This window comes from Chlamydotis macqueenii, chromosome 1, assembly GCF_036417535.1.
Source record: "Chlamydotis macqueenii isolate bChlMac1 chromosome 1, bChlMac1.mat, whole genome shotgun sequence".
Lineage (NCBI taxonomy): Eukaryota > Metazoa > Chordata > Aves > Otidiformes > Otididae > Chlamydotis > Chlamydotis macqueenii.
The window spans coordinates 78595785-78620879 of NC_141556.1; the positions used below are offsets into that span (position 1 = coordinate 78595785).

Genomic DNA, 25095 nt, shown 5'->3' on the forward strand with positions numbered 1-25095 from the left:
CAAGGTCTCCTGGTTATGTTCTCAGACCTGAACAGAAATTTAGAAGATAGAAATTCAGCTGCACATCTGTGCAAAGAAGTTAAGAGCAGTAGGACCATTTTACATCTTTCTCAACTTTGGGATCTGACATGCAAAAGTAAAAGGTGCAACGTACTCATTTGCTTCCCTTCCAGACCCGGCATCCTGGACATAAATGAGAAGGACTAAACGTGGCTTTGGTGAGCTACCTGCTGAGCTCAGCTACTATTAGCACATGACTGATGATTTACAGCTAGCACAGCCCATAAGTCAGTTTGTATTCCTCAGAAGTGTCAAGATAGGAAGAAGGAATTTATGATTTTCTAAACCATAATTACTTCCCCAGCAATCTAGCAGGGCAATAAGGCATTACTCCATCCTTTATACCTTGGGCCACTGGAACTATGGCAAGGATGCATCATTTAACTCTCCTTAAGTCACTGCCTTTCCCTCTTTCTTTGCCGTATTGCCCCTATATTTGTAAAAACATTATGTGTTTGGGTTTGGAAATACTAATTTGTTAGTGTTTAAAATGTGCAGTCATCTGTTCCATGCAGAATTCTGTTATAAATTCCCAAAAAAAAAAGATTAAAATGAATGGAAACCTAACTAAATATGATCTACATAAGAGACTCAATATGGCTTCTATAAAAGAAAGTGCTGCCTTGCAGACCTCTTGGTGATCTTTCAGAGCATCAACACGTTTGTGGACAATGTTGTTCTAGCCAATATGTGTAGATACATAATGCATTTAATGAAGTCCCTCACTGAAAGCTTTTAAGAAAATGAATCAGCCATAGAACAAAAAGGAAGGTCCTTGCGTGGCTAAGGAGTCGACTGAAATATCAACTAAGGAGGGTAAGTGTAAAAAATCAGTTTTACAATGGACTGGTCATTTGCAAAGTTCAGCAGCAGTCTGTGCTAGGATCTACTCTATTCAACGTACTTATAAATAACCTGGAAGCGGAAGTGAACACTGAGATTAAAAGTTTGTGGAAGATACTAGGTTATTTGGAGTAGAAAGGAGAAGAGAGAATTGTGAAGAAGAACTTTTAGAACTGAGTGACTGGGCAGTAAAATGGCAGTTCATATTCAGTGTAGATAGATGTGAAGTGATACACATGGTGAAAACAACTCTAGAGTCCTATGTAAAATTGAGCCAGCTGTTACCACTCAAGAGCAAGATTCTGAGGTTATGATCTTTAGTTTCATAAAACATTGATTCATTGCTCAGTGACAGTAAAAAAGCCAAATAAACTGTTAGGCATTTTCAGGATTGAAAACAAAACAGAGAACACCATTATGCCACCATGTACATTTATAGTTCAACCAAGCTCTGATCCCTTGATCTCAGGAAGGAGTACACTAAAACTGGAAAATGTTCAGAGGAGACAAAAAAGGTGATGAAGGTATGGAGTTTCTATTAGCAGGCTAGGCATTTTTAACTCGGAAAGGGATGATTTAGAGGCCTGATGACAGGTCCACAGAATCCTGGCTCTGATGGGGACAGTTGATGTGGATCAGCTGTTCACTGTCTCTCCTCACACAAGAACTAAGGAACAGCAAATGAAGCTGGCTAAGCCAACTTCAAAACAAATATAATATGATAGGTTTTTGTACAAAGGGCGGTGGACCCATGGAATTACTCGCCAAGAGGCACTGTAGAGGCTCATATTTTTGTGTTTTTTAGAGGAGAGTGGACAAGCACTTAGAAAAGAAATCCACTGAGGATTAATAAACAGAAAAACTCCATTAAGCTCAGGAAATTGCGTTACCTGAGTGCAACTGGAGACTGAGGGACTATTGAAGGGAAAGTCAAGTCTGTTTTTTCTCTGTTGCTCTTCGCTGAGCATCCACGTATGACTGCTGTTAGAAAAAAAGATACTAGGCTAAATGGACCCCTGGTTTGAATCCATAGATGCATTTCTGTTCTTATATGAACCTTATTTCTTCTGCGCAGCTGCAGATGCTGAGCACTCATCCTGAGAATATAAGAAGTGCAAATAATGTGGGGGTTTTTTTAAAACAATAAAGACCAAAGTCACCCAGTTAGAGATTGTTTGGTATGTGGTGTTCTGTGTTATTAGGCTATTTAGAGATCTAATAAGAATTTCGAGCTGATATTTTCATAAAACATTAAGGGAGCCTGGCTTCCAAATGTGACTGAATTGCAGTCAAGTTTAGATATTTCATTGTATTTATTGTCCTTGAAAACTGGGGCATAAAATAACACACAGGCAATATTAAAGAGTAATGATTCCAGTTAAAATTATGTTTACTTTTGCACTTTAATTAGGGATTCATCTTAGTCTTTAAGATTATTAAGCTGCCGTACATACTTTCAGTACAGAGTGAATAGAAATTCATGCTTCTGTTTTGAATTTTCATCCCCAAAGCCTACAAAGAGAAAAAACTAAGGAGTTCAAAACCAAGCTGATGTTAATAATGATTTTCCAGGAAACATAACTGTTCCATAAATGTATTCTGTTGTTCATTCAAGCAGAATAGTGCTCTCTGCATTTGCTGATTCACTGAGGCTCCTGTAACACTCCAGAATGTGTAACCCTTTAGAAAGTCTTTTTCTGAAGAATCAACTAGACAGCTTTTCAGCTAAGACTCAACAAAAAATTATGTGGTTCCTTAATGCATATATTTCTTAAAACCTCAAACTAAACAGTTTAAGATCTAGAAGAATATTGCTGTGCAAGATTATATTAATGCTCTCAAATATTTCATCTCAGAATTTATGTATGAATGGACATTCCCAAAGCATATGCATTAGATTAACATTCAGTCCACCACAGCTACAATGCATAACATTCTCTTTAATGAATTCCATGGATTTAAGAAGAGTATTTTACATTATTAACTTCAGCTTAATGCAATTAACAGCAATTAATCCTCTTTTTTTTTTGTCCCACTTCATGGGATTTATGCGGGTTTAGGATTTTGAAAATAATATTGTTATATTAGCATAAAACTAGTAATGAAGCAATAAGCAGTGAAATTGCTATCTATTTGCTGAAAATTTACTGTCTATCCAGATGCTACCACGCTGTCCATCATTAACATGCCTACTCAGTTCATAGTTAAGTCTTCCAGCTAGCACACTAGGACTCTGAATTCCTCCTAAAGACTCCTGCTGATTGAGTAGAAAATTAATATATTTATATATAGATAGATATAGAGTATATCTAGCAATCTAGTACAAGATTTCTGATAAAATTAGGAATTTTCTTACTACATTAAGGCTTTTGCTTACATTATTTGTTGCTTGCAGTATATATCATATATATATCATAATCTTCTGTAACGTTAGCACATAACTTTAGTTCTTACTGTCAGATTAATGTGCAATAAAACAATATCTGGTAGTAGACAACAGCCTGTTTGTTGGTCTGCACATCTAGTAAATAATAAAGTGCAAAAAAAATCAGAATTTTTGAGTTGGAATAAGAGTATTTTTTAAGCTTTGAATGAAGAAGGGAAAACTCACTAAGAATTTTGCTACCAACATCAGTGCATCCAAGACTGCAGTCTAAAAATACAAGCAGTGTAGATAATAATCTTGTTATTTTATTTTTTTTTCTCCTCCTTTAGCTCTGATAAATAATGCTATTAAACAGTTTGCTTGGTGGCATTTAGAATTTTTAATATTTTAGCATATTACTTAAATCATAAGACAGTGCATCAGTTCCTGTGTATTGGGCCTTCATTTGGGAAGATGTAGTTTGGCACTTTGAAGAAGAGTCTCTTGTTGGATTAACAGCATTGTTCAGGTACTTAAAAGTTATGCTTGTGCTTAAATTCCTGGCTGCATAGAAGATTTGTTTCTTAAAGTAGTGCATGCCACTTTTGACATAACCAAACAATTTCTGTCTTGCCAACAGATGATACGTGTTTGGATTCAGGCAAATTGCCAAAAAGGCTCCACTACGTTATCTTTATCGTATTGTTAAAAAATTGCCCTTAGTACATCAGAGGGCCTAGTATAGGCAAATCTGTTTGAAATTCAGATTCTAAAGCAGTTGCAAATGGCTAGTTTAGGAGCAATGAAAATTTTAGCCTACAGCAGAAATTGCATTGCCTTGTTTTCTTTAACCCTGTAGGACAGATTTGAGACCTGTGCCTGGGTGGATATCTTTTAATATGAACTGAATGTAGTCTGAAAATTATACTTCTGATCAGCATAGTAGATTTCTTTTTCCTGTCCCTCACTGGGAAGCCAAACTGGCTGTTTGAAAGGAGAGACAACAGGTACAAACAAAACCATTTGCTTTTAAATTACTTTGGGATGTTACAATCTCTTTCTTTTAGTATCTCTAGAAGAGTTAGAGAATTGTAAAAATTCTATAATGTTGATTTTCATTCTCATAGTAATCTCAGAGTTTGTATTTAATTTCCATAATGAATTTAATGTACAACTTGTAACTAACCAGTAACTACCAGTAACTACCAGCAAGGCATTGAGCACACTATGGATGTCATAAGAGCAGAAATATAATTTGTACCTTTTGTCTCCAATTAACATTTTTCATTCTGACTGCTCTAAATGATAATAAAATCATGTTCCACTGCCACTAGCACCTCAAGTGGGGACCTGCTAGACCCTTACAGACGTGATACAAACGGTTGGAAAGGAAGGCCCCAAATTCCAGTGCAGTATACCAAGTGCATCAATGAGTTGCTCCTATATCCCTTTGTATATGTGCATTACTAGTTATAAGACATCAGCGTCTGGTTATGCTGCATATGTCTGGCTGTTACACACCGGTACTTCATGTATTTCCAGTGTTTGGTCGCACTGCAAGTATATATTTGCCATCTGATGGGAGCTGAGTAGCATATGTGGGTGTTTGCCTGCTCCAGTTCATGGGGAAAAAAATATTACTGCACTCCATAGTGATGTTGCCACCTCATTGTTTTGTGTCTTGAGGATCTGCTTTCATCCTTCCTAAGAGCTTGCTGCATGCACTGAAAATATCTAAGGCTGTGCCTGCCTCTGTGCCAGTCCGGTGTGGAGGAGTAGGGCTCCATAACTTCATGTAGGGTAGATACGGCGATTCCTATCATCTTCCTTTTCTTCCCTCCACAAGCCAAAGTTGCCACTCCTGCAACTGTTCAGGGTGGATAGCATTTTGTTTCCTCACTAAATGTTGAAGATAAGACATTCTGAGCTTGAAAGGGTACTTTGGACACTTCCTTTGAGATCTTGAAATATTCTGTAAGACAAATTGGTGAAAACTTACTAGTGGCCTTACTTGCCTGTTTCATACAATTGTTGTAAGAAGATGGTTGTTTGCTTTTCTCCATTTCACCTACATTGTTAAGCCCTCTAAGCTCTTCTGTTTGGAGACTTTATACAAACCCATTAAAGAAAGTAGGGATTAAACAAAAAGAAAAACTAAATAATCTTTTTAAACCAACAGGAAGATAACTCTATGATAGAACTCAGGTGCAGCTGTCAGTTGCACTAAGTGAAAAATTTACATCGATTTTCTTTTAAGTGAAAACCTAAATTTTTGGGGAAATTCAATTTTAAGTTCCATCTCCCTTTCTCCGGAGCCTAGGTTTCCAAAGGGGATACACCTTCCACAATGTCCAGTGGCTGACTGGCTCCCACAGTACATGGCAGTATGTCAGCAAGAGCAAAGACTACTATAACAGGAAAGGGAGTCAGACTCTCTAGTACTGCATTTCGGAACAATTATAATGAGCTACAGATGCAGCAATAAAAAGTGATCTTGAAAAAAAAAAGGGATCTCACTATACAAAATCTTTCTTTTCAGAACAAGTGTATCTTCTCTGCAATATTCAAATATAGATCTTAATATTCAGAAGACAATGAAATTAAGAGTAAAAAGAACTTACACATTAATAAATTACATCCTAGAATAATAAATGTATGATTAATTAGTATATGTGTACATACCAACTCTGACTTTGAAGGACAGGGTATGGCTAAAGTCCTCTCTGTAACATAAAAATGTTTCACCTCACTTGGATTGGATCCTATTTCCGATGAAGTCAAGGAGAGTTTTGCTATAGACTTCAATGGATCTAACTCTTGCCCAGATGCTTATATATTCATTTGAGACAAAAGCAAAGAAAACAAAAGAAAAATCCTGCTGTTATTCTGTCTTACTCACAATTAGTTCCAGTGTTAATGACTAACACGAGACACAGGACAATGGATAATAAGGCTCACAAAATAGTGTAATTTGGAGCAAGCCAGAATTTATATGTGCAATTACATTGTTACATTGTATTGTAAGAAAAAAGTCTTATAAATAAATACTAAGTCAACATTTTTAATTGAGCACAAGTGCTAGTATCTTACTCAATGAAATAATTAGCAGATAGTAAGCTGTATCAGGCAATTTCAACTGGTTGAAATATGTTAAGAATTGTTAGTTGACTTCTATGGTCTTTGGACCAAGCTTTCATGTATATGGACAAAACTGTCTTGATTATTTGTAATTGGGTGGTTTTATTTTTTTTTAAGACTAGATTTCAAACTAACTATGGCCTATTTTAACCCTGTGGGCAGCAAATATTTCCGTTCATTTGTTTAGTACAACTGTAATGTAGTTAGCGTGATCATTCTACCCTTGAAATTAATGGCAAAATTCCTGCTGATTCCAGCAGCAAAACCAAGTCTACATCATAACTAACCACAATTCCCTCTACTCCTCCTTCCCTCTCCAAATATCTTGGTTTTTACAGAAAATTAATTTTAAAATGTTCTTTAACTAATGATCTGCTGAAAGACACTTAACTCTTTCAATTTAAATTTACTTTTTAAATGTCCTAAGTTAAGAAACATGCTGCTTGATATCAGAAACAAAATAGTTTGATTCATGGATTTCTTTTTCGATCTGTGCATATGCCAAACCTATGGCTAGAAAGGAGATGTTTACATGGTATACCGTGTATTGCAAACACTAATAGCATTTAGAAAGACCTGTATTAATGCAATTTTCCCACTTAAATGTATCTTCTATGTTTTGCATGGTACTAGTTAAAGCTTATTATCATACAAACTAAATGAAAGACCTAGTGAAATAGGCTGTTGTCAGATCCCACATGATGAATTGTAACTTCAGGCATCTCTGTTTAAATCTCTCTGCTAACCTGTTCCCAATTAGTGACATCTGGAACCAGATTTTCTTTCATTTGAAGCAGAGGCTTTAAAAAGTTTTGACTCTGGAGAAAAAAAAAACCACCAACATAAAAAAAGGAGATGGGAAATGTAATAACAGAAAGAACTTTAAATCCAAGTCCTATATATGCTTTTACAAGCAATGTCAGAATATTTTAAAGTATTTTTAAGCTAAGTGTAGTGCTTTATACCATGATGTGTTAAAGGTCTGAATTTACAGTGGTTGGTATTATTCCAAGTCTAATTTTCAAAACTTTGGCTAGGATTTCTTAAAACACCTTTCTTTTTCTTTTTCTTTTTTTTTTAATAAAGAGATGAACTAGAATATCTTCGAAGAAACACTAGTAAACTATGCTACATATAGAAATACAGAAATACGTAGGCTACTACACCTCCTTTTTTCCCAAGATTTGGAAATCCTCTTCTGTTGTAAATTGGCACTGTTTTGTTGAAATGAGTGGAGCCATGAGTATTTACACAGTTGAGAATCTTGACATATATATATATTTATACTTCCTTTGCATTTTTGGTTATGATATCACTTCTGTTTTTCTTCATGCCGTGGATGACTTTTTATCTTACGTATCTGTTCAGTCTTTCCCTGAAATTATGGCTGGAGTGCAGGAGTCCTGAGGCAAAAACATCTAACTTGCTGAAACGTACAAATGGTCTTTTAAACAAGAATTCTTCATTTTGAGAGACAGTGAACATTAACCTCCCATGCATTTCAGCTGGAACTGGGGATGTGTTGATCCAAAAGCCAGGCCAGCTTAAAAATGCATGCATATATACATAAATACACAAACAAGCAAAGAAATACATGCTCAAACTTAGAAATTTTGTGGTGTTTCACAAATAATTATGAGTGCTTTTCCAATGTATTAGTGTCAAAAGAGAAGGTGGTAATTTAAGTAAATTTAACTATTTTTTTTTAAATATGTGTCCCAGAAAATACATAGCCTGTTCTTGTGATAACTAAAAGTCCTTAAACAATTCATTGTATAAGTGTAATTGTATGTGCTGTAGTGACAGCTCCAGACCTACATTGCAAAGGAAATGTCAGTCCACTGTCCTATGTACAATGGAAAGCAGCTATTTCTTTTACTTTTATTTGAGTTCTCTGAAGCAGAGAGGAGCACCATGAAAACGCCTCCAAATAAAATATAGCCTGGGTGGTAAACGGGAATGCCAAAGCCAAAAGTAGTACAAACTGAGTAAGATGTGAGCCAGACAAACTCACATTGGCTGAGCACTTTCTCATATTTAAAAAAAAAATACAGTATCACATGGGACAGACATAGACAGACAGAAATCATTATGTGTGTATTCTGGTTCTCAAGCAGTGTAAGGCCTTTGCAGTCATAATGTATGACTTAAAATCGCTGCAGGCTGCTGTATATATTGCTCAACTCTGTCTGTTAATAAGAAAGAGGCTGTAAACAAACCCCTTTTGCATTAGTCTGAACAGAACAAAGGAACTTTAAAGTGAATTTACTAATCAGTGTGTCACAAAAGCAGAGAGTAACCGTGGCATACAATGGTTCCATGACAGCCAAAGCAATCCTCAAAATGACAGTAAAAAAAAACAATAGCAAAAACCCAAAGAATACCAGGTATGAAATAAACCAACAGCCTGAGATGGAGGAAAAGTACAAATGACTTTTAATTCTTTGCCTGTATTCTTATATTAAAGCTTTGCAGATGGTTGTTCATAGATATGAGAGAAGCTTTCTCTAGGACCTATATTAATTAAAAAAAAAAAATTAGGAAGACGTATTTGAGGTTCCTCTGTCATCATGTCTGGATTTAAGGACCATGCGGGACATGAGATCGTAGGGAAGCATTTAGAAAATACTGTGAAAATTCACAATAAGCTTGAAAAAGCCCATTCTGAAAGCAGTAGGCTTTATCAGTAGGCTGATAAAGTCTTTCTGATAAGTACTTTTTTGACCTTGCTATCTTGCTAGCATAATAGTGAGGACTGTATGCAGTCACATACACAATTAAGTCTCGTGCCCATCCTGGCAGTGTTCTTAAGAGCAGACTTGTCCTTACAGCAAGAAAGATCTCTAGTTAATCTTCCATCTCAAAAGCCCTCTATCTGATGAGAAGCAGTGAGCAACTTTGATGGCTTAAAGCTCAAGTATTTTAACTGGTGTCTTAGTCAAATACTAAGTATATTTTATAGGGAGGAGCCATGGAATGCAGGAAGAGAGAACAGATGAAGGGAATTCTTTAGGCTATCATCAAAAAGAGTTTTCCCTTGTTTTTTATTGAAAGTACATGTACCATTATTACTATTATTAGCTACTGTTTATATCAAGGCAATATCTAATGGTCTGTCTTTACAAATGGGATGCCACAATGCCAGATACTCTAGCAGTATACAGCTAATGTCCATGTAATCAAATAAAGGAGTGATTCTACCATGTATAACCATGCCTGAAACTGCTTACATTTAGCTAACACAATGAGCAATACTTCTGGGGATGTGGCAGTATATTTGCCTGTAGCCTACTGAAAGTCCCTACTACTGCGTCTTCACTCCTGACTAAAGTGAATGTGGGATACGCTTTCCTGAGATACAAACACAATCTTGTGTCTGTTCTCCAGGAAAGTAAAGTTCAATGACAAGCTAGCTAGCTCTTTAAAAAGAACCTCCTTCACAGAAGTGAAGGAGTGAAGGAGTGAAGTCATTACCTCCTTCACAGAAGAAAGAAACTCAGAATGTCAGAGAAACAGACTATTCCACCTTTTCAAAATCTAAGGTCAGTCTTAGACATGTAAAAGCAATGCTGACATTATTATTCATGTCCTCTTCCCCAATACTGAGTTGACTAAAACCCTAGCAGTGAAAACTTTGGGAGCTCCAGCATGGATTTTGTTAGTAGAAACAGAACAGCAAAACAGGAGAGAATTTACAGGCATTTCTAGGATGGCTGGCTTTTCTAAAAAAGGAAATAGATCACTGTAACAACAAATGAAGTCAAAAGGACCTCAAATTGTGTGAGCTGTCAGAAAATACAGAAGGCGGCATGAGTAGTGAGTATGTGAAAAAGATTCTTTTGACTCATGATGGAGTCTGGCAAATGCTAGAAATAGCACTTGAGAAATAGTAGTGAAAGACTACAATTCCCAACATGTACTTTGGAAAATGAAAAGCATGAGCGGGCTTTTCTGTTTAGGACACTTTATATAACTCAGTTCAGTAAAGAATTTAAGGGCATATATAAATTAAGGTGTGTGAGTAATCCTGCTGAAGTTAATAAGACTATTAAAAAATGATGAAGTGTTTTGCTATATTGAAATCACACTACATACTATCTCACGGGAAGGAGTCTTGCAGCACTCCAGTAGAAATATTAACATTTACTTCAGTGGCAGTTACTTGCAAAGTTAAAGCTATTCTTAGCTTTGCGGGTTCAGAGCAAACAGTCACATTTCTTCCACCTAGGAACAGAACAACAGTACTTGAAGATCTCTTGCAAAGTTCATGAAGTTCTAAAGAAAAATGTATCTAAGTGGCTAGAAAGACTTATCAAGGGGACGCAGAGATTTGTTCAATGACCACTAACATGTATCTGCATTCAATATGTTTAGCAAAGCATTTTGAATATGAAAGATCCTTGGTATATCATTGTAGAGAACTCTTTGGATTCTTTAGGGAGTTTGTTGCACTACGACAATGTTGCTGAATTTTCTGTTCCATCTTGAATGCGGAGTTTCTTGTTATCTGGTGACAATTCAGGACCTGGCTTTCATTCCTTTTGTAGTGGTCAGGGAACGGGCAGAATTAAGTTGCACACAATACATGATGTATAAAACATACTGCGACCAAAACAGCCATGTTTGTAATGTATAGCTAAGTAGTAGAATAGGCAGCATAAGGTCAAGTTATGATTGATACTAATGCTCTGGCTTCAGTAAATGAAGCAATGCAGTGTTGCCTTTTGGTATTGCTGCTGCTAGGTGGAAGAGATCCGAGCAGCAAGGCACATCATAACTAAATGAGTGTAGAAATTTCAGTAGATTACTGAAGTAGATTGCTACGTGTTTGATGGAAGGTATGGAAGTGTTATCTATGCATGTCCATACTTTGTGCATATATGTCCTATATATGTGCATATATATATATATTCACAAAGTCATCTTTCTATTTTGATGGGAACAGGCAAGCTGAAACGTACCAAGCATAGTAATGAATGGTCTGGTGTAAACATATGTTTAAATCATTCTTAATTCTGATAGCTTCAGGAGATACAACAAATTTTGTGTATTTTAGTGTATTTAGAGTGAAATGTCAGACCTGAGGGCAAAACATTTCATCAGTGTTCATTTAAGAAACATGAGTTTCTTTCTGAAACTGAGAATGAATTTTTTAATTTCTATGAAAGCAAAACTGCCAGTGAAACCATTGGAAGATGTAAGTCCGCATAGGTGCTTTGACATCTAAAGCAAGAAGGTTTGTTTTACTCCAGGGTAAAAGTTTGGGGATAATTTATGATGCTAGTTTTGTCTTAAGGATTTGGCAAATTCTCAAGAATAACAGCCTTAGTAATTGTACGAGGTCAGTTCAACTTGTAAGCAGTCTGGATCGTGGTCTTAACAGAGGCAGGTCAGTTTCTTAGGCAATCTGGATTTTCCTTGTAGGGAAGAGTTAACTTCAGTATTGGCCTCACTGAAGTCAGTATTTTGCCAATGATTTCTGTAGAGCCAAAATTTCACTCGTCTTTAGCAGAGCTATTAAATACAGTATATTGCATCAACTGAGGGAAAAACTGAGAGCTACAAAGAAAGAAACTTTTTTTTTCTGGATTCATGTTAATGATTCTGTAAATGCTTTTCTTACTAGCTATCTGCTTTATAAGAGTTAAGACACAATTTATATTACTCCCAAATATACCTATTTGACAGGAAATTTAAAATCTTGAAAGAATCCTGTTTTCTGACTTACAATTAAGTTATTACTTACCTTCACAAGCTAGATCCTCATGTATGTTTGTGGAACGTTTCAGAAGTAAAGTACAAATTATGGAATAACTATCAAAGCAAATGTATATATCTGCTATTCAGCTGGAAATTTGGCTGTCTGTACAGTTCTAAGTTTAGAGAAAACAATATGAGAGCTATTCTGAACACTAACATTATTCTAATATAGCCGACTATATAGGATGCTGCTTTTAAACACAGGAAATAGAAGTTAAGCTGAAATTGGCCTAAATTACTTCATACCACATTAATGGGAAGTTAATGGCTCGAGGTTGCTAGTTTATAACAGCTAACTCTTGTTTAATTTCATGGACCTCAAAATATTTTACAAATCAGGTTATTCTTACAGATAATATGAGGCACAGAGAGGTAAAATACCTTGCCAAAAGACAACTCATAAGCCGGAGAGAGAGCTGGAAACAGAACCTCTATTAAAGTCTGCTCAAACTTGCTGTTTAGCAGGCCACATTTCTCACAGATAATTCATTTCTAAATAGTCAGGACTTGTCGGGAGTGGAGGATCATTTTTGAGAGGTGATTGAGTATGGTTTTTTTCTGCCTCCCTTTGGTGTAATTTGCTGTTGTCTGTATATCACATACTCTTCTTTAATATATTGCCCTGGGGACTGGTCTTCCCTCTCGTAGGAATATCACATTGACCCAGTCTATGGTCTATGACAAGATCTAAGAAGACTCTATGGCTAGATCTAAGAACAGTTGTGAGATCATAGCTGAAAGAAGTAAGAGTGGGAGGAAAGGGTTTTCTGGAATAAGATGGGTAGTACTGAGCTGGTTGGTTGGTTCAAGTTTTTTTTTAGATAGCACCTAAATTCTGTTGCTAGCTCTGCTTCCAGAGCTCAACCAGGAGGTAAGAAAGGAGTGTCACCGTAGTCCCTGACAGGCAGAAAACTCAATTTTTATGCAAAACTTAAATTACACTACAGCTCTTCTCCAAAGTCTCTGAGCCAGTCTCCTCATCTACATGGGCTGTGGCTAATGATGTAGTATATACAAATGAAAATATCTGCCCAGAGCCACAGGGTAGATGCAGCATGGTACAGCTTAACCCATTAGGTTCATTTAATAGTGCTAATCTGTTTATTTTGCCTTTTGCACCTGTCCAAAAATATTCTGATCCACCCATCCTTCCAATTAAGAGCCAGCGTCCAGCAACCTCACACATCCAGATGTCTGCCAGTTTCTGCAGAATCATGCCAGAAAATATGGTGATTTATAACCTTTTTCTTCCAAACAGTTTGCTACACTACAATAACTTTTAAATTAATTTGTAATAAGTTGCCCTCCCATAGCCACCACTCAGAATTGTGTAAGCATTGTGTAAATGCAAGCCCCACTCCCTGTGTATAATATTATTAACATGTGTTTGTAGAATCAGGCCACCAAGGATGATTTGGGGTTCCTGGGACAAAGATATTACAGCCCAAGGCTGTAAAGTCTCAAAGATGTGGTACATGAGTAAATAAAGTTTGGGAACCTTTGTTAAAGAAACTGAGACTGAGGGAAAGAAACAGAGGCTGTCTATGAAGCTGAGGGAAAAGGAGCAAACCCGGTATGCATGAATTTATTGTAGGGCTTTATCAGTGTCCGTGCTCTTTCTGCTGACTGTCTGCTTACATTATACTGAGTTTAAATCACAATTTCTACTGGTAAGATAAAAGTTTTCTGGCAGGCTGGGACTGTTTGCAGATGGATAGGATGGCTTCTTTCTTTATTAGACTTAGGCAAAAACATTTGTAAATAATATAGCAAATCATAAAACAATAATGAAACAGCACCGAATGAAGCACATTTTAAGTGACAATGAGGAAACATAGAAAACGATGTGCTCCAGATTTTAAGCTAATTAGACACAACAGACTCTGGATTTTTATTTATGCAAACCTGAACTGTCTTGTATTCACTTGTATATTTTCTCTACCCCAGAGATTATTTGGTCACATACTTGGATATTACTTTGTTTGACAGGGACAGAGCTCAGATTTATCAGGGACGTCAGGAAGGGAAATGGCCTTTTGCCAGAATAGCCATTTACTTTAGTGATGGCTTCTCGCCACCCTTTCTAATGAGATTTTATTTTTGTTTGAACAGTGAAAATAACCATTGGTACGGATGCTGATTGACAAATTTAAGAGTCACCCTCTGAGAGATTGCAGCTAAAATAATGACTGATCCCTGCTGCTGTTAGATTTGTGCAGGCCCCAAGCAGAGTCTAAGGCAGATGCCATTGTCCCCTCCAAATCCATGTGTGCGTGGCTCACACTGCTCTCCAGCTCTTCCAAAGAAAGCCCAGCCTTCCTAGGCCTCAGGCCCTGGAAAACGCCTCGCTGGTTCACACAGAGCTCACTAGCTCTGCCTGCAGTGACATGAGAGAGTCTAGAAGGGGAAAGGAAATTTATGGGAAGGGGGAGATCTGAGAGACTGGGAAGATGCATCTCTAGAAGGAGAGGCAGGAAATACCCCATGAATGTCAGATTGAGTTATTCTTGAATTCTACAAGCGATGCCACAAGGGAAATGACATGGATCATCAAAGCATTCCTTTATACCCCAATAAACTCCTCCTTGTCTTAGAAGCAGACTCTATACATATGAATAGAAAACCAGTGTGTGTTTTGAGTGTCCAAGATAGTAAAACACATTTTTTCCTTAATCAGACAGGAAAGAAAATAGAAGTATGGAATACTTACAAAATGGATACAAACTCCAAAATGGGTAAAAATTTAAAGTGCTTAGAAGCAATGACGGTGAAAAGGACTCGGGGCTATGAGTCCCAGTCTGTAATATTTAACAAAAAAAAAGGTTAAGTTCTGCCTTGGTATTCACAGCCTGATTCAGACAAAGAGGAAAAAAAATGTTCAGAGATTAATCTAGCAGTGAAAAGGTTTGTCTGTGCAAGGAAAGCTCTATAAAGTAAGCTGAGCCTCTTCTAACAGTCTTTAGGTATTTGACACATAGAGCCCACGTAGATACCCTGGTTTGGATACCAGCATCTGTGCTGCTACCCATATGGTATAAGCGGCTTGGGCTATCGGCATCCACATAGTTACGTATATGCATATATGTAATATTACTTCTATATGTACTTATAAATATATATGTAATATTATTTATATAAAGAGCACTCCAAATTTAGGATGGTTATAAATTTCATCTGACATTGGAATTATTCTGGAAGGAATCCTGAGCCAGTTTCTCTGCCTGACTTTAGCTACAGAATGCCATCATAAGCCAGATGGTGGTGGCTAGCTCAGCCTTCTTGACTAGACTTGGAGGCACAGTTTCGTACACACCAGGGAAGAGAAAAGGTCCTCAGTCCTCCCACCTTACTTTGCTAATCTAGGGCCTGGCATGACTCAGGCTGGTATAAATTTGATGTGGACAGTCAGTAGTTTGGGATTTGAGAATGAAGATGAGCCTGCGATGTTGGGGGGAGGCAAACTGACTTATCTATGGGGAGGTTTTATTCCAAGGTAATCTCTAAAAAGGACATGCTAGGTGTGTATGACGTGTCCACAAGCTACACTACCCAAAGGTGCTTTGATGGTCACTGATGATGCACAACGTGCTGAATACATAGTGACAGTAGCTTCAACATGAATACAAACCCAGAGATCTATGAAAAACTAAACTAGATTGATTTAGACTCAAAATAAGCAACAAGTTGTTACGTGTAATGTCATTAACAGTTTCAAAAAATAAGCAGGGATTATGGTACATCCATCTCCGAAAACTGACAAGTTTTTTTTTTTTTAAAATGTGTGTTCTAGTTCAATCAGAAAACCTGATGATACTATTCAGAAGGACAGGCAACATAGTCAGAATGGTGCCCATAAACCTTAAAAATCAATTTCCAATATTAAGACACTAAAACCTAAAAATTTTCAAACCTTCCAGTATTAAAATGATTATGTGACACAGTTGTTGCCACATGTCTTTTGGACAGAGATCTTCCTTATTATCCTATTTTTTTTTTTTTTAATTCAGAAAAGGTTCAGGTAGTGTTTTATCCAGGAAAGGAGCCAAATGCTAACTGTATTTTGGACATACTTATGTTTTGAGGTAAGCTGAAGTGAATAGCCATGAATTTGCCTACTGTAGAGTTTAAGGTCTTATATTTACGGTGGAAGATGGTAAGATCCACACAGGCTTTTCTTAATCCTTGTGCGTCCATAGCAGTCACTGAAGTAGTCTTCCTAGTCAGAAGGAAAGAGGCTTTTTAATGCATCTTTACTGTGGCACATTACCTTAACGGGAGTGAAAAGTAACTTAATTTTTCACCATAGGGGCCAAGGAGTTTTCCTTCAGTAACTACAGGTAGATTCCATTTCTAGGTGAATTGATTTACTTCCTTGTGACATCCTTCCTGAAAACAGGGAAGATACAGGGAAGATATATTTTCCTTCTCTTTTGCTCAACTTCTGGGACAGATGCGTAGAGGGGAAAAAAATAATAATCAGTATTTGAGAGCTGCAGTAAAACAGAGGAGCTGGGAGGCACAACAGCTGGGACTATGGGCAGCTTTGTTCACGAGGCAGAGGTTGATGTCCTTACATAGGCTTATTCAGGCCATCACAAGAATTCCTGTTCCCATGAAAACTAAGTAGCCAAATGACAACTGTGAACCTACTGCCATAGATGGTAATGGATTTGTTAGAGTAATTCTAAGTAAGTTCTTTGTCAGTCTACTTGCGTGTATCTACTCTCAACAAGACCCTTGGAAATGACTTGCGCAATGATTTGTTACGTTGTCATTACTCATTAATCTGAGCTTCTGCAAATGATTTTTATTCCTCTGAAGTAAAAATAAAATCCTCATTAAAGAATTTGTTTGTTTTAAAAGCTACACAAAGGATTACGGGGCCTTTGCAAACAGATGGAAGAAAAAAATGCGGTTATGCAAAATGTTCCCTCTCATAAGCCTTTACTTTCCACTGACTTCCAGGAGCTTTGAATTGAGCCCAAAGTGCATGGCTTAGCTCACTACAAAGCCTGGGGTCAGTAATTAGAATCACATGTACTCGAGGCCACTGAATCTGATTGTAGGCAAGAGTGCCAATTTATTCTGGAAATGTGTACTAATATTATGTGAAAAAACCCACCTCAAACCAAGGAAAAACCTATTATCAAATCTGCAGATGACCATAGCCGTGATAGTTTCTAGAAGTATTTCTTAAACGGTTTCTTGAATTTGCCTCATTTCTGGTAAACAGCTTGTGGTGGCATACTAAACAGGAATAAGGAATTCTTACTCTGGAGTAAGAATGTCCACACATGGTGTTAATCAGGGTAGCTCCATGTGTGGACAGGCTATTATGTATGACTTTACAGTGTTTTAGTCAAACTGGTGAACTTCTTTCTACCCACCTTTAATCAATTAGGGGAGGGTTTAAAGTAAAGTGAAATAAGCCAATATTGAACTGAATCCAGGGTTTCTATAGAGGGGATTCCACCAGTTCAGTTAAGCTGGTAGAAACTTCAGACAAGGTGTGATCGTTGTTAGTTGCTTCTTGCAGCTGTCTGACACGTGAAAAACAGCAGCTTGGAGGTTGCGATAAAACACTGCTGAGGTCCCACTGTAAATGATGTAAGATCCTCGTAAACTGAGTTAGGGCATTTAAAGAAGAGACACAAATAGATCGGCACGTGTAGAAAAAGGAAGCAAAACCCACCCCTAAATAAAGTCAGCCCTCCATCCTTCTTCCCCTTTTCTAGCTGCCCCTTCCCAATAAAATAGAAACAAACAAACAAACAAAAAAGAAAGAGCCGTTGAAAAAAAGATGACCTGGGCAGGACACGATAATGGCACTAAGAGTGTGGACAGTTCTTTAATGTCTCTTCCTGCAGCAGAGTTAGGAGGCACCATGAGAAGGTTGATGGAGCCAGGTTGGAACAAAAGGAAGAGGCCCTTCACAGGGTCAGTGGTAGATCCATGAAACCTGTTGCCAACTGATATTTTTAATGATAAAGGTTTACAAGAACTCCTGGGGAGACAGGATAAATAAATACCTGGAATAGAAATTCACTGGGGGCTACTAAGTGCACAGAAACCACATTCCACGGAGGAAATGCTCCAAACTCAAAGCAGCTGGAGGATGGGAGAATTATCATGTGTGCTTTCCTTGGTTCTGCGCTTCCTTTGGTGACCACTTTTGATCCCTGCTGAAGACAGGCTATTGGGCTGGTTGGACCCTTTGCCATATGGCCGTTTTTATGTTCTTGTGTCGGAAGATAAAAGAGCAAGTAACCTGGTGCAGGACAAAACACGCACGCTTTCCATTTTTACTGCCTTAAATGCTTTTCCAGTTGGACGTTTTGAGGAGAGAGATTAAAAAAGCTGAGTTATCGAGTAGTTACAAGAGGAATAGTCCAATCAGAGTCCATGTGGCACAACTACCAAGTAAACACAAACTAACTTCCAGCTGTTTTTCTGAGTAAAACCGAGGGCAAAGTATAGAGGGGTGATGAACTCTCCATCTGTTTCCGTGCACGTCTGCCTGCAAATATATCCCCCACATTATCTTAAAGATCTTTGCAACAGCATAGCCAACTGGGTGCTTTCAACTCTAGCTCTTCTTTTGACCACTATCAGTGTTTGTATTCTTGTTTAAGTAAGATAAGGAGGTTTAAAAAAAAAAAAAGAGGAAAAAAAAAAAGGGAGGGGACGGAGGGAGCCTCATTTGGATTGAAATTCTCATCTTGACTTTTTAAGAGGAGGGGGAGGAAAGAAGGGAATGTTTTTTTTTCCAGTGAATTTCGTTGAAAGATTCTAGAATCTTTCTCCTTTTAAAAATCCTTTTTTATTGAGAGAAGTTGTGTTGGAGTAAAACCCGCGGGAAGATCAGGAACGGGGGTTGGAAAGTCTCCCCTCCAGAGGTTAAACCCTTCCTTCCCTGCTAGGTGGTTTCTTTTGTTTTGGGGGTTTGGTTGTTGGTTTGTTTTTTTTTTTTTTTTTGTTTTTTTTTTTTTTTTAATTCCCTTTTTGCTTTGCTTTGCCTTTGTTTGTGGCTTTCTCCTCCCTGGCACCGAGAGAAGTCGCTGCATTTCTTCTTCACAGAATCAGTCACGCCGGCCCTAGGTTCACGCTGAGCATCTGTGAAGTTTTCCGAGCGACGGGGGAGCCGCTTTCACAGTCTCGCGTGGGGGTGGCGGGGAGAGAGAGAGGCAGGGGGTATCGGAAGCAGCAACGGGGTCTCTGCCTGCGAGCTGCCGTGCTAAGCACTTGCAGGCTGTGTCATTAACCGAGTAGGCAGTGAATTAAATCTTTGTAAAGCCCACCGAGTGGGGGGGGGGGTGGTGGGGGTGTTCCTGGAAGCTCTTTTCCAACCGGTCTCAGGCGGCTGGGATAACATCAGCAGCAAGCGAGCAAAAAGAAGGGGAGCCCGCTGGACGCTGCAAGAGAGCTGAGCGCCCCCCCCAACCCTCCTCGCTGCCAGTGCTCCCGCCGGCGGGGAGCTGCGGGCGGGCGATGGACAACCTCCGCGGGGCCCGGCCGCTGCGCCTGCTCGTCCTCCTGGCGCTGCTGCCGCCGTCGCTCCGGGGCCAAGGTAAGTGCGGGGAGCCAGCCCAGCATAGCCCAGCCGCCGGCGTCCCCCCCAACCCGCCGCCGGGACGGGGACCCCGCGGCTGCGGAGCGGGAGCGGGCCCACAGAGGGGGGATGAGGCGGCTGGGCTTCCCCCCGGTGTGTCGTCGTGTTCTCCCCCCTTCCCCGTGCCCCTGGACGTCCCGGGCAGGCGCCGCTGCCACGTTCCAGTGAGCAGAAGGGCGAGGCGTGGCGTGGCGTGCACCGGCTCCGCCGCAGCCGCCCGCTGCCACCGCCGGCTCCCGCTCCCCCCACCCCCCCAACTCCCACCCGAGCAGGTGAGCTCTGCTCCGGAGGGTCCCTACGAGGCTCCGCCGGGACGGACTTTGCCGCTGGGAGCTGGTGAGTCGCCCCCCGCCCCCCGCTCCAGAGCTGGGCGACCCTCGGGTTCCTGGCTGCAGAGGCGGCCGGGCCCCCTCCCGGGGGCGGCTGCGGGGCTTTTGCGGGCCGGTGTCCCGCCGTCGCACCGGGCCCCTCTACCACGAAAAGCGCCCGGTGGTGGGCACGGGGTTGAAGGGTACAGGGCAGAGGAGTTGTGTCCCGAAAGCGGCGGTCAGGAGAGGTGCCAGGACCAAATTACAAGTGCTGGGGAGCAAATGACACCCCTCAGAAGTGGGAAGCGGGATCAAGAGCGACTTGAGGAGTGGGAAGAATAGTGAAGAAAAAAGGGTGCAGGCTGCCTGAAGACAAAATGTGAAACGCTTATGAATGATGCTGTGTGATGTGGTTGCTGTTGAAGGCAGGGGTCTGGATGCCGGCCACGACTCCCTTTCCATCCTCTGCATTTTTCCCGTTCTCGTCTGAAAAAGAGGTTGGTCACTTGGTGTAATTCAGTGCAGTAATCCAGCGCAGGTATGCCTGGTAAGATATGACAAGGAAAGTACTTTTCCTAGGGTGATAATGAATTTATCACAGCTAACAGAGAAGTGACTTTTTCTCTTAGAGTAACCCCGGGGGGCCATTCAGAGTTGCAGCTTGATCCTGCTGTGCTCCAGGCAAACATTTTACAAACATACGGTCTCCGGCCTAGGCCGAACGATGGCAGACAAAAGCCAGGGAAGTGAATGATCTGTTACTATCACGGTATTTTTGGCTCTTAGATTTTCATTTAGCAGAGTGCTTGCCGCAGATTTCCTTCAAAATATTTGCTTTTGACGGAGAGGTGTTAGCCTCTCTTTTTAAAGAAGGAGGGACAGAATAAGGAAGGTTGGAAAAGCAACATGGAGTGCTGGAATCCCAAGGTAGCTCCCCCTTTCTCTCAGGCAACAGGGTACCTCAGCAAAACTGTGGCTTTGATATATCACAGTGAACGGACATAGTAATCTTAAGCATCCAACATTATTGTAAAACATTGAATAATTTCAGTTTGTAATCTCAGTGTACGCTTAACTACTGCGCTCGTTTTAGAAGAATGGTAAGTAGTTAGATTTATAAGTTCAGGTTTTCAGAGTTTTTTGTTGACACAAAGTATAGCCAAATTTGGCAATAAAAGATCTGTTAGGGTTTTATTATCCAATAAAAATCCATACTTCTAATTTCACCTAGAATTTCTACATCCTTAGAATTTTGAAAAGAGTACCTTGGATAAAATTAGATTTAAATGTCTAAAAGCTGATGAGGATCCTTGCTTAGGACACTGCCTTTTGAAGAGTAGACTGTTCAGGTGAAATAATTACTAGTAATTGTAATGACTAATAATTGTAATTAATAATTTAATAATTATTAGTAATTGTGATTGCTGTAAGGAAGATTTTTTTCTGCATTATTTCTCATGGCCATCTGTGTTTTGCAAGTAAATGAAGTAAGTAAGTTTAAGCGCAGGCTCTTTGGGGCAGAGCCTCTGTTCCCCTGTGTGACTAGTATAAAGGGGCTTGGGGCAAAGGCCAGCTCCTAAGTGCTTTAGTGATACAGTTGCCAAGTTACTAGGAAACATATTTCTGAAATATAGCTTCCTCCTAAGCTTGTTACCTTCAGTTTTCTTAATTGCTTTTGCTTACTAATGAATCATCAGTATCTGTTAATTAAAGTCTGCCTTCTGGAAAAACAGAGGGGACTGCTTTCACTGAAGCTGCCCGATGCATGTTAATATAGATATGCACATCATTCTTTGCTGTAAACATTACTTTTTTTAAAAAATTTTTTTTTTCCTTGTGATGTAAACTACCGTCTACTGAAGAAGATGAATTACTCACATCATGGTGTCCAGTCAGAGTATGAATAGTTGATCCTCTAGTTGCGTCTTTGGCATGTCTTGGTACTACAGGCAGAGACAGGTTAACTGACTAACCATCTGGAAACATGTCTTTTCAGGGTGAGCTTATAGTCTGTAATAAAAAAAAAAATGTTCCACTGACTTGGTGGAATGAGTTTTATTTTAAGATTATGATTTTTACATGTGCTTTTACAGCATTAAATTTGTAAGAAGTATATGGGTGGAGGGAGGACTTCTAAAAGGCTAAATTTGTGCTTTCTTGCCTGCTATCATAGATAAAATCTCCCCCAAAATCACATACTACCAAAAAATACAGTTCTAAAATACGAGTGCTATCTCTAAATTAGTTTTCAGTTCAGTTTCTTTTTAAGGCATTGGTCCATTTCAGGCATGACATTTTATTGCAATCAGGGAAGAGCAAGACGTTAAATTCTTGTTTTTCATCTATGTAATTGAAAGCAGACGTGTTAGTGAAATCCAAGATGAAAATCCATAAACTAGCTTATCAAGTTACTGCAATACATTTATACTATTCTATCAGATTTCAGGCATTATCTGATAGCAGGTCAATGCATTTTCATTTTTATTGTTGCACTTCAGCCCATGCTGCAAGTTTCATATCAATTTTACATGTGTTTTTAATAAATAGTAGTGTTAAGATCAACTTGTGCTACGATGCTTTTATTAACATTTTCTAAAATGAAAGATGAGTCTTAGACCTGAGTCTTGACAGAAGTGGAGTAACCTGGGATGATAAAATAGTTTTAAGTTTGGTTTTGTGATTTATGGATAGACCTAAAGAAGCAGGTGGCAGAATCAATTTGGTAAGCAGAGAATATAGGTTTACTAGATGTAGTAAAATCTCAGTAGAGAATAAAAGAGGATGAGAGAAAGAAGATCAAGAAAGAGAGCTGAAATGCAAATTAAAAAAAGTATCGGAGCATGGGCAAGAATTTTAATGGGTAGCGTAGAGTGGTTTCTTATGAAAGAGATAAAGGAACAAAAGCTTTTGTGAAGAAGGTAGGAAAGGTGATGGTTGACAGTGGCAGGGAATAAGGAGAATTAGTCAAGCTAAGAAAGAATGAAATAAGCAGATCATTTTAGCCAGAATAGGCAAAAGTTTTTGTGAAGCACTCAGGAAACGTCAGGCATGTGTATTTACATGTAGATTTGACGGAAGGAAGTAGGCCAGGTGTTAAGATTTTGAGAGTTAAGTCATCACATAGAATTAAACTGGGAGAGTAGGTAACATTGTTCCAAGATAAAATGCAGAAGGAGAGGCAGAAGATTGTGAAGACTGGAGGATGAGAAAAAATAGAAAAATTGTCCACAAATAAGTCAATGAAGGAGCTGTTAGGAGGAAGAGGGCACAAGAAGCAAAAAGACCAAATATGAAGGAGGGGAAGAGTCACTACAGGTGAGTGAAGAGCCCTAGAAGAGTGTAAAGAATGACTGGCTGTAATATTTTGTGAGTAAAAACCAGTTTAGAAGTTCTCAGATAATGTCAGGTAAGTGGAGAAGGAATAGTCAAAGTAGTATCTACGAAGGTGATGTCCTGGGTAATTTTCAGTGTCAGGGAGAGTGTGTGCAGTAAGGGAAAAATTGTGACAGTAACCTGCCTGTTTATCAGACCAGGTGATGATTCTTGTCCTACTGAAATAACCTCTGGCAAGACACTGGGACAGTCAGTCCAGTAGAAGTTGTCTTGAAAGTCTTCTCTGGTCAGCAGGGTGCAACAGTACTACAGAAGGATCTCCAGTGCTAAGGCTTTCCTGAATACACTGGCACGTTTTTGGCAAACACAGTTAATGAAGCTTCTTGCCTTCACTTTTTTAAACAAGTAACACCTTTTTTTTTCCCCAGCTCTTATGAGTACTTTGTCTGTGCTTTGTGCTTAGTGTAATCTACTTTAGACCTCTCAAAAATTTTGAGAAATTGTCCTTTGGGTTTCAAGTATGTGTTGTTGGATCTTAAAAAGAAACAGAATTTCTAGATTCTCAGGAATTCTCATTCAAATTCTTTTCAGTTAATCAAATTAATTTAAAATTTTCCTTCAAATAAAGCTGAATGACATCTCTGATGAAGTTTTGGGTACTTACCACACAAGTATAGTAAGTACATTATTTTCTGGATTATGGTGGCACCCACAAATGACCCATGCTGCACAAGCATGTAAGATGTTCCCTGCTAAAAGGTTCACTTTTGAGACTAGTACTGTCAAAAGCTGGATTGAGACTGTCGTAGTTCAGCCCTCATCGGGACCAGACTACGCAGTCTCTCTCTCACTCCCCTCACCCTCCAAGAGAATAGGGAGAGATAATATAAGGAAAAACGGCTCGAGGTTTGAGATAAGGACAGGGAGAAAATCCTTAAAGTTACCATTATGGGCAAAACAGACTCGACTTGGGGAAAACTATTCATTTATTACTACAAACAGCAAGATAATGAGACAGAGAACAAGATAACCTCCCTCCACCCCTCCCTCTTCCCAAGCTTAACATTATCTCTACTACCTTCCCCCCACCCTGAGCAGCACAGGGTGGGAAGAGGGAATGGGGGTTGCAGTCAGTTCATCATGGGTTGTTTTACGCCGCTGCTTCATGGTTGGGGGAAGAACTCCTCACATTCCTCCCATGTTCTGTTGTGGGGTCCCGCGCATACGCCACAGTCCTTTGTGAAACTGCTCCGGCGTGGGTCATCTCTTCCACGGGGTGCAGTCCCTCCAGAATGGCTGTCCGAGCAGGCCCTCTACGGGCCACAGCCTCCTTCAGGCATCCACCTCCCCAGATGTGGGGTCCTCCACTGGCTCCAAGTGGATCTCTGCCCCTCCGTGGACCTCCATGGGCTGCAGGGGGACAACCTGCTCCACCATGGTCATCACCACAGGCTGCAGGGGAATCTTGGCCAGGAGCCACATTACTCCTCCCCCTCCTTCTTCACTGACCTTGGCATCTGCAGCCGTTCCTCTCACAAGAAAAATTCTACACAACAGGCTGGCAGACGCCTCTCAGAATCTCTTCACATCATCCATCTCATCTCCTCTCCACTTCTTGCAGCTGGGCTGGGCCGAGTTGGGCCCAGTCGGCAGCCTGGCGAGAAGCCAGAGGCTGAGGC

At 39.5% G+C, this 25095-nt stretch overlaps 1 protein-coding gene across 2 annotated transcripts in view; it reads left to right on the forward strand.

Annotated features, from left to right (window-relative positions):
• The first annotated feature begins 18964 nt into the window (after window positions 1-18964).
• Window positions 18965-25095, forward strand: part of FBLN1 (fibulin 1) — an 82429-nt gene continuing 76298 nt past the window's right edge. Inside the window, exon 1 of one of the 2 annotated variants that reach the window (XM_086757744.1) lies at window positions 18965-19733. In XM_086757744.1, the coding sequence (XP_086613870.1) occupies window positions 19655-19733 (79 nt within the window). In that variant the 5' untranslated portion in view covers window positions 18965-19654. The remainder of the gene's footprint in view (window positions 19734-25095) is intronic. The other variant, XM_086757738.1, reaches the window with a different exon arrangement.